Consider the following 15587-nt stretch of genomic DNA (forward strand, 5'->3'; position numbering starts at 1 on the left):
TTCTGCAGAAACATGGGGCGAGTCGTTTTCATTGCACGTACCTTAAATGAATTTTTCAAGTCCATTGTCTTACTAAATACTGCATATATAAAATGACAGAAATATATTTAGTTGTTCAGGTTTACTTTTGGCACACCACTCGAAATATTGTAGAAAAATATAATTATTTCACTAATTTATTTCTTATTGTCCTGTAAAGGATTTGCACTGGACGACATGAAAATATCTCACCTGGCATAGATGAAATTCAAAGGGTTAACCAGAAGTGATCGTTGAAAAATTACAATTCTTTTACGAATTATTCTTTATGAATACGGCTTCCAGATGTAAAGTATAAAAATTACAATGCAAATAACACAAACCAACATGTGCTAGGTGGCCTCTAAAGAAAAACAAATTCTATCTAACCGAGTTAGGTCATGTCAAAGCTGGTGGGTCCACGCGAGGATGCATCTGAAGGGAGTAGCTGTGTCAGCGATGGTGATTACACGAGTAAGCGAGGGTAGTAAAAAGTAGTGGATTTTGGCAATAATACAAGTTTCAATAGCACTTGTCATGGTTATATACTAGTAGCCCTCCACTTGTAAATATAAAACACAGCTTCTGTACACTGCGCAGAAATACACTGTTGGTGGAAAATACCATCTAATAGAGTCAACTTTCAACTTCACAAGTTACTCACTTATGTTATCCCTTGTAAAGCATTTGTAATGGTTTCAATTAGATTTGTAAACCTCATATGCCTGTAAATCTTCCAAAATGTGGTGTGCCAAAATCACACCAGCACACCTGTTCTTTTAAATTAAAATACATTTAAAAAATCATAGTGGAAATCCCAATTATAACAGAAAACATACGATGATAATTATGATAATGACAAATATAAGCACAGAATATAAACTAATTTGTTAATTTGGGTTCATCAGTTATAAAAAGAAACTACTAGTTAAGGTTTAACATCTTCGAAAAAGGAAAATACAAGGGCCAATGAACTATATATTCGTGACTTGTAGCTTGTGAAATAGTATACTTGTGATTTAGATAATCATGCATCTAGAAGTCATTGACTCGAATAATTGAAATTTGAGTGCAATTGAAGTTACTATAGCTCATATATTAAACTTTGTTACATAAGAATTATCTATGAAGGACGCAAATCCTGATAATAGTTATGCATCTAAAAGAACTTCGAGATACAATTAATGCTTGTAAGATTCAAAGAACATCGCCCTGTTTACAGTGTAAGTGAGTGAAGGTTGTTTGGGTGATTGAACTCAACATTACTAGGACAAACAGAAAAAACATTGCAAATTGCAAATAGGTCATTGCCCTGTATCTAACAGTGCTAATTCATACAATTACTAACATTTGATCTTATCGTAAGGTGATCGACGTAACAGAAAGAAGGAATCCTTGCACAGAAGAATACTTAAATACCGTCTCTTCTTTTGGGTATTCAAGATTCCCTATCTCAACGCAACCAAAAGCAGTAATCACTCTTCGCTTTCTTCTCGTTACATCAGCAGAAAAAAACAGCTCAATTACCTACATATTTTGCAACGTATTTTCAGTCGAAGGAATTTAGTGATAGACTTATCATTTTTTCTTTTATTTGCGCATTGGACTTTATGAATTTGCTTTGAGAAGTACGTCGTTTTGATTCCACAAGAGCTGCTGTTATAAAGTCATCTTGATTGAGCGGTTGGATATCGAGAGTTCAGGCAGAAGAGCATCTATCGAAGTCTGTTCCTAACCATAGGAGGTAAGCATTATTTTAATAACATTAAGTAAAATTTATTGATTGAGTGATTTTGCTTTACAATTCGTGACGACACCAGAATAGTGCAAAGAGGTATCGGCTCCCCGGTGGCTAACCCTGTGCTCTCAGGGTTATTATAATGTATGTTAGGTGTTATGAACGTATCCTTTTCGCTATACAAAAATAGTCCCCTCCCCGAAATTCTCTGCCTCTCTGTTTTAGGGATGGGCACGAGTCGAGCTAAAACTCGATTCGATTCGAGTTTTGAGTCGAGTCATAGGTAATTTTCTCGAGTCGAGTTCCGTGCCGAGTCACTGTTTTTGAGATCGAGTTTCGAGTTGAGTCGAGTTTGACAAATACCTCGCTCGTTCAGTTCGTTTTAATTCGTTTTGAAATCATAGCCTGATTAGACTGGAAAGCGAAAGCCATGAGATATGTATGCAGTAATGTGGAATACTTTTAGTGTTTGTCACAAGACGGGACACTGCTGGCATCTCGTCTCTTTTGGTAACGACATGACAATAGGTTTTATAACGAAACAGCCTCAAATATCATGAGCACCAATGTTAGTATATACTGTAGTTCTTACCATCAAGGCTGAGACCCCCACGGTCGAATTTTTGAGCCTAAGCAGAAGCCCAACCTGGATAGTAATGTCAACCGGCTGGGCTCGGTTCAACAGATCGAACAGCTTGAGCCGGCTAGGCTCGGCTGAAGTGATCCATCAGCTCGGATCGGCTCGATTATGGGGTGAGCCATCGGCTTAGTTCAGCTCAAAAGGCGAACAACTCCAAACCCAGACCTAGCAGCTTTGAACGTGTTTGGCCGGCGCTGTATAACTTTATAACTTTTAACAATTTTTGACTCGAAGCCGAATATTTGCTTCTCCAGAACTCACACCCATGAACTCACACCCACACCCGTAAACGATGTCCTAACCTCCTAGACTTTACAACTACCAAGGTCGCCAGTTAACTAGTTTCTAGTTCAGGTTTCAAACTGCCTATCTTTCATGTTTATACACAGGGTTGATACAATAATAATAATAATAATAATAATAATAATAATAATAATAATAATAATAATAATAATAATAATAATAATAATAATAATAATAAGGGCCCGGATTTTTATGTACTAAAAACTTTAAAATATTTATTTTTATGTGCTAAAAATGAAAAATATATGCTAAAAATTACAAAATATTTAACAAAAAATAACATGTATGGAAAAAGTCCCAATATATGAAAAATAAATAATGATGCTCACCAATGGCTCTTAGTCATCAGATGTCGAAATTCCATGGGCGCTGCAGTGAATAACTAAAGTCTTTTCCAAATTGTTCATTGTAAAGTCATGCCTATTGTCAAGGAATAATGCATTATATTGAGAAAAGGAACGTTCTACATTTCACGATGTTAACTTCGTATTTGAAAAAGGATATATCATGAATATTCACAGCAACTTGTGTTTTGGCCTTTTAATACATCAGATATTTTATAAGGTTTTATAGCCAATGTTTTTCTCAAATAAATCCTAAAATTTTCTCTTACAATTTCAGCTTTCGAAGTAGAAAAAACATTCAGCTTTCTTTCAACTCACTGTACTTCTTTAACCGAAGTACTCAATAAATCTACCGTAGTTTCTGTTTCTTTATAGTATATGAGTCAAGAAACCGAAATTGGCAGATATGAAAACCAAGTCACAATTCAAGCCATTGTCACTTACTAATTTTGAACAATTTCAATGGATGAAGCATTGTCTGGGTTTAGTTTATTTACTACAGATACAATGATTCAAAATTTTCCGTATAAAATGGTACTGCATTAAGTCAGGTACCCCACCGCGTGATTACGAGTGTTGACAAGGATTTGTTTCTTTGAAAAGTTGAATTCCAGTTGGCGATTTTACCATTTTTTTTCTCCATTTGACATTAACTTGTCTACTTTAGGATAAAGAGTTCGGATTTTTTCACACAATAGATATAGGGTGTGTACAACACATGTCACGTGAATCATCTTAGGGTAGCATACAGAAAGAGCTTCACCAGCTTTCCTCATATATGGAGCACCATCAGTCAGGAAAAGCAAAACATTGAGATATTTTACACCACTCGGCCATAAAATGTGCAAAGACTCATTGAACAGTCTGGCAATTTTCACGTGATTCGTGACTAAAAGTTCTTTAGAGGCTAGCAAGAAATGTTGTTTGGAAGTTATTTCCTCATTTTTCAGTACACGTACTATAACATTTCCCACTTTCCTAACACTAACAGAATCACAAGTTGCATCAATGCTCACCCAAAATTTTTCCGTTTTTACATACGGACTTAATGTGTGTTAACGTTTCTTCATAGCACTTGAGTAAATAGTTTTTCGGAAACGTTGACTTATCTGGAGGACTTACCCATTTGGAAAGAAAATTTCGGAGCTAGGGATTGTTTATCATATACAGGGGTATGTCAGCATGTCATAATATAGCCTATTCTTTTCCCGATGTTAATTTCTTTCGAGAGAAAGAAAAGAAAATTTTGTTGTGAAATTTAGAGTAAAATAACGAAAAAATATTAAAAATATGAATTTATCACAAAAGTGTCCAAAATATTTATTTACATAACTTTTTTCAGTAAATATGTCTTTCTATTTAAAATAAAATTTGTAATTTACACTTGCAGACTCTTCATTGGGATAATAAACTTTGTTTTGGGTTTGTACGTGTCTGAAAAAAAATATGTTTTTACATACACATCCGGACGTTAATAATAATAATAATAATAATAATAATAATAATAATAATAATAATAATAATAATAAGTTGTAGTAGTATCATTGATAATCGTTATACTCTCTATGTATGATACTTGAAGACAGCACTTGAAACTACACACGGGATTTGGCTTGTTCTGGCTCGACTCGACTCAAAACTCGAACCAAATTCAAGTCGAGTCGGAGGAAATTTTTCGGGCCGAGTTCTCGAGTCGAGTTCAAATATATCTGTTTCGAGTCGAGGCGAGTCGAGTCGAGTTTCAAAGAAAACTGGCTTGTGCCCAGCCTACTCTGTTTGCCATCCCCCAAGAAATTAAAGGGAGTGTCGTCTCTGTTTACGATCAGGGGTATACGTGTCCATGGAACCTGTGGAAGCAAAGTTTCCTCTGAGTAAATAGATTAATATACTAATATAGGACGCAATAATGGTTCAAGATTAATGCAGAATACTAGAAATAAGTGAGGCAATGGTGATAGAATGCTGACCCCTAGCTCTCTGGTTTAATCCCAGTTCGTTGCCGTATTTGTAGGCTTTCTCGGTTTTCTACCGTTTCCCTCTCACTTTTTCTTGTCCCATCATTTCTTTATTAACTTCACCGTCTTCCGTAGCCTCGGAGCATAATAGTGACCGTTAAACTAAGAAACTGCTAACATCGCCATTATTTCTAACTTTGCAGACAGAATTCATTACTTTAATTCAAATACATCCGCAATAGCCTCATGATGATGGATTAATATCGGAATGTCTGAATCCCATGGAATTCGAGATCACAAACCAAATATTCAGCTACGGGGACCATCTTAATCCTAGCTCAATATGATTATTAAATCATTACATAACCACTTCAGTAATTTAACATTCTTGTGTATTTTTACCGTCCTTTTTTTAACACCGAGACTATATGAGACACGTATTGAATTCGATCGATATCCACCAGACATTGAGCTTGATTCTTCCTCACTAAATGCAAAACCAGTGAGCCCTTTCCGCTGATCTGATGACTATCATACAAGGTTTTGATGCACGGTATAGGAGGTTCGACTCCCGGTGAGAGAGAGTATTGCATTGCAGTGCTTCCGATTACATCCTAAACTATATGCCCACGTCTCATATGAACTCGATGCTGAAGTGGGACTCCTGAACTCTAACAAACCAATAAGCAAAATCACTTATCAATTAACTAAATTGGAGCTCCATTTTTACATTGTTAACATGCATTGGATTTTACCTATAGAACTTTAATCCGGAGACTGTTTCATATAGTTTTATTACAAATTACTCAAAAATTACGAAACACTATTTTAGTTTGAAATTTTTAAGCAACATACCTCAATTTGATTCTAACACGGATATTGGACAAAATGTCCTATGTGTTCCTAGTTTAAAGAAAATGATTCACTTTTGTATTCCATATCAAAATATAGTCTACTATATTGAGAAGTTGAGGAGAAACAGTTTGGGTTCAGGAGAGGTAAGAACACAAGAGATGCAATTAGATTATTAAGGGTGATCGCTGAAAGGTTTATAGAAAAAGGGAAAGAGGTGAATGTTGTATGTATTGATCTAGAAAAGTCTTTTGATCGCGTGAATTGGAAATTGTTGTTGGAAGTTCTAAATAAAATTGTGTTGGGATGGAAAGATCAAAGACTCATAAGTAACTTATATATCAACCAACAATTAAGTGTTAGAATAGGGGAGAACATGACAGAGGAGTTCGACAGGAATGCTGTCTCTCGCCGACATTATGTAATAAGTATTAGAATAGGGGAGAAAATGACAGAGGAGTTCGACAGAAATGCTGTCTCTCGCCGACATTATGTAATAAGTATTAGAATAGGGGAGGAAATGACAGAGGAGTTCGACAGGAATGCTGTCTCTCGCCGACATTATGTAATAAGTATTAGAATAGGGGAGAAAATGACAGAGGAGTTCGACAGGAATGCTGTCTCTCGCCGACATTATGTAATAAGTGTTAAAATAGGGGAGGAAATGACAGAGGAGTTCGACAGGAATGCTGTCTCTCGCCGACATTATGTAATAAGTGTTAGAATAGGGGAGGAAATGACAGAGGAGTTCGACAGGAATGCTGTCTCTCGCCGACATTATGTAATAAGTGTTAGAATAGGGGAGGAAATGACAGAGGAGTTCGACAGGAATGCTGTCTCTCGCCGACATTATGTAATAAGTATTAGAATAGAGGAGAAAATGACAGAGGAGTTCGACAGGAATGCTGTCTCTCGCCGACATTATGTAATAAGTATTAGAATAGGGGAGGAAATGACAGAGGAGTTCGACAGGAATGCTGTTTCTCGCCGACATTATGTAATAAGTATTAGAATAGGGGAGAAAATGACAGAGGAGTTCGACAGGAATGCTGTCTCTCGCCGACATTATGTAATAAGTATTAGAATAGGGGAGAAAATGAAAGAGGAGTTCGACAGGAATGCTGTCTCTCGCCGACATTATGTAATAAGTGTTAGAATAGGGGAGGAAATGACAGAGGAGTTCGACAGAAATGCTGTCTCTCGCCGATATTATGTAATAAGTATTAGAATAGGGGAGAACATGACAGAGGAGTTCGACAGGAATGCTGTCTCTCGCCGACATTATGTAATAAGTGTTAGAATAGGGGAGAAAATGACAGAGGAGTTCGACAGGAATGCTGTCTCTCGCCGACATTATGTAATAATTGTTAGAATAGGGGAGAAAATGACAGAGGAGTTCAACAGGAATGCTGTCTCTCGCCGACATTATGTAATATGTAATATCTGTATTATGTAATATGTAATACCTAGAAGAAATAGCGAAAAAGAGCCTACAAAAATAAAGACGGTATTTCAGTAAGAGACAGAATTATTAGATGTATACGGTTTGCAGATTATATGACGCTTCTTGCAGAATCAAAAGAGAAAATAGAAAAATTTGAGGAAGGGCTGTGAAGAATTTGGGATGAAAATAAATGTTACTAAGTAGAAAGACAAAACCCATGGTGACTGGAAAGAAGGGGTCGGTGTCAAGTATAGAAGTAGAAGGGGAGAACAGGTGACTAGTTTTCAATACCTCGGTAGTATTATTAGTAATGATATGAAAGGTGAACGTGAAATAAAAGCAATGATAGAGATGGCGGAAGAGGCCTTTAGGAGACAGAACAAACTATTTTGTGGAACCTTGAATAAGGAGTTGAGAAAAAGACTCATAAAATGCTTCATGTGGAAAATTGTACTGTATGGGTCAGAAACATGGATATTACGCTAAAATGATGAAACACGACTGGGAGGTTTCGGAATGTGGGTGTGGAGAAGAATAGAAAGAATTAGCTGGGTCGAGCAGGAAAAGGAATGAAAGGGTGTTAGAAATGGTGGGGGAGAAAAGAACAATTTTATACATTGTTAAGATGAGTAATTGAAGCTGGTTGGGACATTGGCTAAGAAGGAACTGTATCATAAGGGGTGTGCTAGAGGCTATAGTGGTAGGAAAGAGAGGGAGGGGGCGAATGAGACTGCAATTAATGGACGATATCAAAACAGAGAGATCGTACATGAAGACGAAGAGGTTAGCGGAAGACAGTAGAGCGTAGAAACTTGTCAATTGCAGCAAGTGACTTCCCAATAATGGCAGAATACCTATGATCGTGATGATATTTAAAAGATCACATTGTGTTCGTGGGTCCTATTTTTCCTACAAAAGAAAAAAGTAACCTAGAAACCAGATAGTGTTTCTCAAAGAGCAAGGCACGATAGCCATTTATCCATGGAACATTTTACTCAATTCATTGTTATCAAATCGATTATAATTAGACATACTGGTTTTAAAATTATGCGTTATCTTAGGATTGATAATAATTCACTAATCTTATCTGAAATATAGGTTTAAACATGTTGCTCTGGAGGAGAAGACGCACTTCGTCTTGGAAGTTATATTTTTGATAATATGAGGAACATTCAAATGAAACCTGGTCAGTGCGTCTAACTTTGCCTTACATGTAAGGTGGCACCACGTAACTGCGGGTATGGTAGCGCCATCGATTGGTAGAGAGACTGACGCGTGCGCACCGTTTGACATTGCATAGAGCCAGTGTAATTTCACGCCGAAGACAAGGTGGTCACACAAGTTATCGTCAACTACCGAACATGCAGGCGAGTAAGCAGGAACAACGAGAAGTGATTCGATTTTTGACGGCGGAGGGAGTTGGAGGCCGTGAAATGTATCGACGGATGAAGGCTGTGTACGGTGAGTACAGTCTGAGTCGTGCAAGTGTTGTTGAATGGCACAAAAGGTTCTTTGAGGGGCGCGAGTCACCGAAAGACGATGCTCGTTTTGCACTGGCTCATCGTGTCATCACACCGGAAATGATTGCAGAAGTGAATACTTTAGTCTTGGACAACCGCAAAATTACCGTGGACGAGATCCATCGGTTACTGGGTATTAGTGTGGGCACCACCCACACCATAATGCATCAACACTTGAACTTTCGAACCACTTTCTTCATTCCACCATTTCATTCATTACTCATCATCACCGTCTCCTTTAGCCTTACCGGCATGACCGAGGGACGTAAAACTCAAAGATTTCATTTCATTTTGAACTTTCGAAAAATTTGTGCGCAGTGGGTTCCCCACTCACTGACCGCCGAACAGCGCAATACTCAAATGGCGTTGTCTTTGAGTCATCTGCAATGTTATCATGAGAAGGAATACGGCTATCTGTTGCGTATTGTCACAGGGGACGAAACATTGTGTCACCATTTTGAACCGGAAAGCAAGCGTCAGAGCAAGCAGTGGAAACATGCGACTTCACCACCTCCAAAGAAATCAAAGGCCGTGCACATCAGTTCTGGTAAGGTCAGATGTCCTTCTTCTTTTTTTTTTTTTTTACCACAATGGCCACTGCTTGTCGAGTTCCTGGAACGAGGTACCACCATCAATGCCCAGCGTTATCAAGCCACTTTACAGAACCTTAGACGAGCCATCAAGTCGAAACGCCCAGGTATGTTGTCTAATGGCGTCTTAGACGAGCCATCAAGTCGAAACGCCCAGGTATGTTGTCTAGTGGCGTTATCCTCCTGCATGATAACGCCCGCCCACACACGGCCAATGCGGTGAAGACGACATTGCAGCAGTTAAGGTGGGAAACGCTGGAACATCCACCGTACAGTTCCGACCTTTCACCGCGTGATTTTCATGTGTTTGGGCCTCTAAAACAAGCTATTCGCGGACATCGATTCGCAACAGACGACGAAGTGTGTGACTGGGTCCAGACCTGGATCCAACAGCAACCTACTAGCTTCTTCAAGGATGGAATCGAAAGGCTAGTGTCGCAATGGGATAAATGTGCCAACAGTTTTGGCGACTATTTTTGAGTATGTGTACTGTGTATCACTACGTGTGTGAACATGTGTACTGTGTATAACTACATTTTTGAGTTAATACAATCGTTACCGTTACATTTAACTAGTGACCAGGTTTCATTTGAATGCCCCTTATAATAATAACAATGAAATAAAAATCTTTCAGTTTTACGTTCCACGGTTATACCGGCTAGGCTAAAGGAGACGGTTATGAGAAATGAATGAAATGGAATGAAGAAAGTAGGAGGAAACGGGAGAACCCCGAGAAAACCCACACACACAGCGTTTGTCCACCACAAAGTTCACTTGGCGCGAGCTGGGATGGAACCAAGGTCCCCATGTACCAGAGGTGAACGCTCTACCACTGAGCCACCGCGGCCCTCTCTAAGTACGATTTTAATTTATCGCATTCTTCTGAAATAATAAAATCTTATAATTATTGTGTGAAATATACGTGGCTGTTAATAAATTTCTGGCAACACTGTTGAGAGGCGACAATGTGAACGGTCCTGCAAAAGAAAGATCTGGTAGAGTTTGTCAGTGTCAGCCTTCGAGAGCACATCGTGTTCCACGGTTCACCGTAGAGAAAGGTGGTCAAGTGGACCTTTCTTCACACATACATTATACTTCTTACACGTATCTTCTTTGTACATTTACTCGTTCACAACCCACTTCTTTCTTTTATAGTTTTCCCTTTCTTCGTCATACACTTCCCCTTTTTCCTCACCTTTTAACCCTATCCACCTGGGTTTTTAGCTCTCTTTGATTTCTCTCCCGATTTTGACGTATTCTTCTTCTCATTGTGACATTTACTTTTCACGTTCTTTTACCTTCTCATTTTTCCCTATCTTATAACCTCTATTTTCCTATTAATCAAATCGTTATATTATACACGTTTAATTACGTTTGTAAATTGCCGACAAATCTTGTTCAAGACAATGGCAAATATTTTTGAGTCGTGTTTGTAGCGTTTCAAAGAAGAACAAGACGGACCTTGACAGCAAAGATGTTATAAAATAAAGTATCTGCCTATACAATAAAATCGTGAAGTCATACGTCACAGTTTCGCCACCCCCACTCTACCCACTCCGCCCAATAAGATCGCAATGTTTTGAGCCAACATTCATGGCGGAAACGAAAGTAGCCAACCAGACGTGCCGATGCTCAGTTGTTTTTGGCTTCATTGAGTTAATAGAATGAGGACACATATGGGCAGATCCTCTATTTTTATAACATCCTTGATCAGAGAGGTATCCGTGGAAAGTACGATTCTTCAAACTGTGTCTCACACCTTGAAGAAGAAACTGCACATGTCTTGTCACGTGTCAACTAAGGAGTCCTAATTGTTTGTCAAATACCTTCGTAAAGTCCTGGAACATTCACCATTCTCGCCTATCAATTCTAACTTGTTCCAACACTCGAAAAGAATCTGAAGTATACGTAAATAATTTTAAAAAACGAATAAATACGTGGAACATACTAGTATTAAGGTTATTTACTTAACACCGGTTCTATCTTAAAACGTATAGCCACTTTGTAAAATAATATGACAACTTTAGCCCTTTTAATTTCTTAAAAAAGAAATCCCTTACTCTAGAAAAAGTAAAACTTAAAGCGAATATATTATAATTTTATATTATTTTTTCTCTTCGATTCTAGGTAATATCTCTATTATCCTTTCTTCTATTTTCAGTGTTCCTGTGAGATGAAACCTACAAGCACAAGCGTGGCAAAAAAGGGTCCTTCAACATTGTACATCTCACCGCCACTCACTGAACATAAGATTCAGCATTCCTGGTTGGATAAGGACTTCTTTGAAACAGCTCTAAGAGCATCTGAAGGCGATCCACAGTTGGAAGTAAACGAGTATCAAGTGAGAAGAGCAAACACTGATGGAGAGAATTACACGACCGTATTGTACCGTGCAACAGTGGAAACTCAGAAAAGGAACGAGAAAATACAGTTTCACTTATTTATCAAATGTGTCCCTGACATTAAAGTTAGAAAGCAACTGGTGGACGAATTGGGTGCTTTCTCAAAAGAGGCATTAATGTATGAAATGGTATTTCCTACATATGAAGCGTTTCAGCGAAGGAAAAGTGTGTTATCATCAATTTTTACATCAGTTCCGCGATGTCTTTACATCAAAATGGACGAAGAAAGAGAAAGTATCGTTCTAGAAGATTTGACTTTTTTAGGATATAAAACGGCTGATAGAATGAAAGGATTCGATTTTAAGCACTGTAGGTTAGTGTTCTCAGAATTAGGAAAGTTTCACGGACTATCGTTCGCCATGAAAAGTGACAATTTTCGAGGATTTCAGGAAAAGTTTGGAATTTTCTTTCGTGAATTTATGTATGCCGAAAACAGAAAGAACAAAGTTACTTCTTTCCTTGCAGGTCAGTTAGATCTTACCGTATCTGTCGTGAAAACGTTCGCAGGCTATGAAAAATTCATTCCTAAGTTAGAAGAACTAAAATCCAAAGTGTTTGATACGCTGGTTGAACTTAACCGCCCACAAGAACCTTTTTCGGTTCTTTGTCACGGGGATTGTTGGTTAAATAATATATTATTCTGCTACAATACTGAGAACGATTCTGAAGTACCATCAGAACTCAAGATGTTGGATTTCCAACTGACTCGCTATGCGTCACCAGTTCTTGATCTTCTTTACCTCCTTTACACAAGCACAACCAAGCAGTTACGGGACAAACACCTACATCAGTTGATGCAGATTTATCACCAATCATTCATCAATACAGTTTCAACATTAAATCCATTAGCAGCTAAACTAAGTTTCAGTCTATTACAAAAGGAATTTGAATCTAAACGATTATTTGGATTTCTCGTCGCCTGTATTAATTTACCAATGGCGCTCGCTGAAAAAGATGCCGTTCCTGATATGGATAATATATCAGATGATATGATGGAAAATCCAGAAATATGGAATATGTCTTTGATGTACAAGAACCCCAACTTCCAGCAACGGTTAAAGGACGTATTAGATGAAATAGGAGATAAACTACTTTTGTAAGCTCTAAGATAGTATTTTGTACTTGGGATACCTCTTTTGATAAGTTGGAATAGATTGAAAGATTATTGTGTACAGAATCTGGTGAAATTAAAGATTCCCAGCTTATCATAAAGAAGGTAGAACTTAACCATGTGAAATGTTACTAAGGTAAACTCGACAATAGAGAAAGTTATGCTTAGGTATAGGCCTGAAAGACCTTTTTCGTATTCCTTTCATAGTCTTACGTACGACGGACACGCATTGTAGACTCAAGAAAATGGATTGCAAATGCAAAGGAAGGATTACAGAAGGATTGATGGAATGAGAGTGAAGAGGAGACAGGGGAATCCTAAGAAACCTTACCGACACCACTAATTCAATATGTCGTGGAATTGCAGGGACGTTTACTCACATATTTCTTCCTCGATATTTTAACGAAATCTTCGCATTTAGATTACAACTATTATTCTGACGTAATCAAATTATAAATTGTTGTGAAGTATGAAAAATAATCTTTGCCCCCTCTCCTTCCCCAAGAAAGAAAGAAAGAAAGAAAATTGACAGGTCAAATTATTATGTGAACTCGTCGACAGGTAGCTGGCGAGAAAACGTTGTAACGGAAGATTCGATTATGCATGAGAGGTCTTTGTAGGACCGCTTTTCAAAACGCTGTCCAGATACGTTATTCAAATCTTCAATTAAATGCAAATGATGAGCTTTTATTCACAATGGAAAGAAGGTTTATTGGGTTGTATTGTTTAAGAAAATGCATAACGAAAAAATCAATAAATTTATGTATTTTTAGAAATTGTGAATAAAGTATTGCTCGCTTGAAACAATACGAACTATCATAAGTTATTTGATAAATTTAGTAAAATTAAGAATGGATGTATGTTTAAAAACATCATATAATCTCTTATATAGTACTGTCTCTTGGTATTTCATTTACTCCCTCCGCTGTTGGTTAATAGACATGGTTCTATTTTGTTCCTGAAGCATACAAAAAAAAAAAAAAAGTGATTGAACATCAAAGTTTTAAAAATTTCTGAAAGTAAATTGTAACCAATAGTAAAACTCTATAATATTATAGTGTTTATAACGAAGGAAGTCTAAACGTGAGGCATACAACCAAGGGGGTCCATGTGGTTTCCAAGGGGGGGCAAGTATAAGCGACGTTTCAAATATAGTTTCAAATTTTGCTGTAACTAAGGTAAAAATTCTATTGGGTTTTCAATATTCCCAAGTACAATTTCCTTTTGGGAGGGCGAGCGCCCCAACTTTCCCCCCTGATGGGCGCCCTTGCATACAACCATTTGAAAGATCATATTGAGCTGAACCAAGGAGGGTCTATAACATGAGACAGATCGATTGATGAGTCATCGTTCAGGAATGCTTCTATAAACATTCCCCACATCTATTAATTGTATTTGGGCAAGATAATTATTATAAAAGAGATTACCACTAATAATCTTAATATATTCAAGAGCTGTTACTCTAATCAGGATGAAAGAAAGATTTGATCTTAACAAACCTATCCTTTAGAATAAATTCAAACGGTCGTATTCAGAGCCGTTCTGACTTATGACTAGTGCCATACTAAAGAGTTCGACTAACATATGTTTCATGAGCATATATATTAATCACGCTAGACCCTAGTCATAGGAGCTATATACACGGTTCTGATTAGTTGAAGTTATACGTTAATCGGCACGTAGCGTACATATTAGGGTGGAGCGAAAAGAAATCAAAGTTGTCCAATTAAATAGCACTAGGTGTCAAAAGTTGTGTATTGACTAATATAACATTCGTGATTTTTTTTCATAATTTTTGTACTCCATCTTCATTGCCCACAAGACCCTTAAATGTTTTCAATTTTTATCAAAATTTGAATTTTTTAAATTATTTATTTTTTTCAAGCTGCCGAATGAAATCGAACTAGGTGACAAAAGTTGCATAATGACTAGATTTACTACACCATTCATGATTTTTAAAATAATTTCTATCTTCGTTCCCCGCAAGGGCGTGAAATTTCGCAGTTTTTATGGTGTATTCTAAGGCATCTTCTGGAACATTTAGATGACGCAACAGTGGGTCCTCAAAAATTCTCGGGAGCTATAGGAAAAGTTTAACCATTTGTGAAGATTAACCAATCGTTAATTTTCGAGCGATTGAAGGAAGTTTCCCGGCCATTGAAGAAAAAAACTTCAGAAACCTTAACACAAACCAAATATACTGCATATATGTGTGGAATATCTCTGCTGGTGAGTGTTCACCGAATCTTGCATCAAGAAGTCCTGGAAAATTATCCCATACAAGATGGATGACTACTGCCAATAGAGTGCTTTTAGTGTACATAAACATTACTGACTCGTCTTCGAATTTGAAGGAAATGGCTACATTCATCATGAAAGTGTATGCTCCGATGTGGTTTACCCTACTATCAAGGATGCTCCTGTGTACTTATATCGTACTATAGCCTTTTCACGGTACTTAAACAATGAACTGAAGCTTATTGTACATAGGACAATTCAAAGCAATGGTTTCTTTGCGTATACGAAGAATTTACTCGTATCTATGCTCGCCGATGATCGAAAGCATATTAGAGAACTAGCTCTGAGTAGGATTCTTTACATAAGGTCAAAAACCTCAAACCAAACACCTTCTGTACGCATGTTCAGTATTCCAACAATACGCTTTAGTGC

General features: G+C 37.4%; 2 protein-coding genes across 4 annotated transcripts in view; one reads left to right on the forward strand and one right to left on the reverse strand.

The window, feature by feature from the left end:
- LOC145664748 (uncharacterized) overlaps positions 1–15587 on the reverse strand; it is a 578976-nt gene that overhangs the window by 72731 nt on the left and 490658 nt on the right. The window lies entirely within an intron of this gene.
- LOC145664720 (uncharacterized) lies at positions 1280–13625 on the forward strand. The gene is made up of 2 exons (XM_081731599.1): positions 1280–1762; positions 11566–13625. Exon 2 carries the CDS (start codon positions 11578–11580, stop codon positions 12904–12906), a length of 1329 nt encoding a protein of 442 aa, XP_081587725.1. The 5' UTR covers positions 1280–1762; positions 11566–11577; the 3' UTR covers positions 12907–13625.

This window comes from Thermobia domestica, chromosome 1 (assembly GCF_964235325.1).
Source record: "Thermobia domestica chromosome 1, izTheDome1.hap1.1, whole genome shotgun sequence".
Classification (NCBI taxonomy): Eukaryota; Metazoa; Arthropoda; class Insecta; order Zygentoma; family Lepismatidae; genus Thermobia; species Thermobia domestica.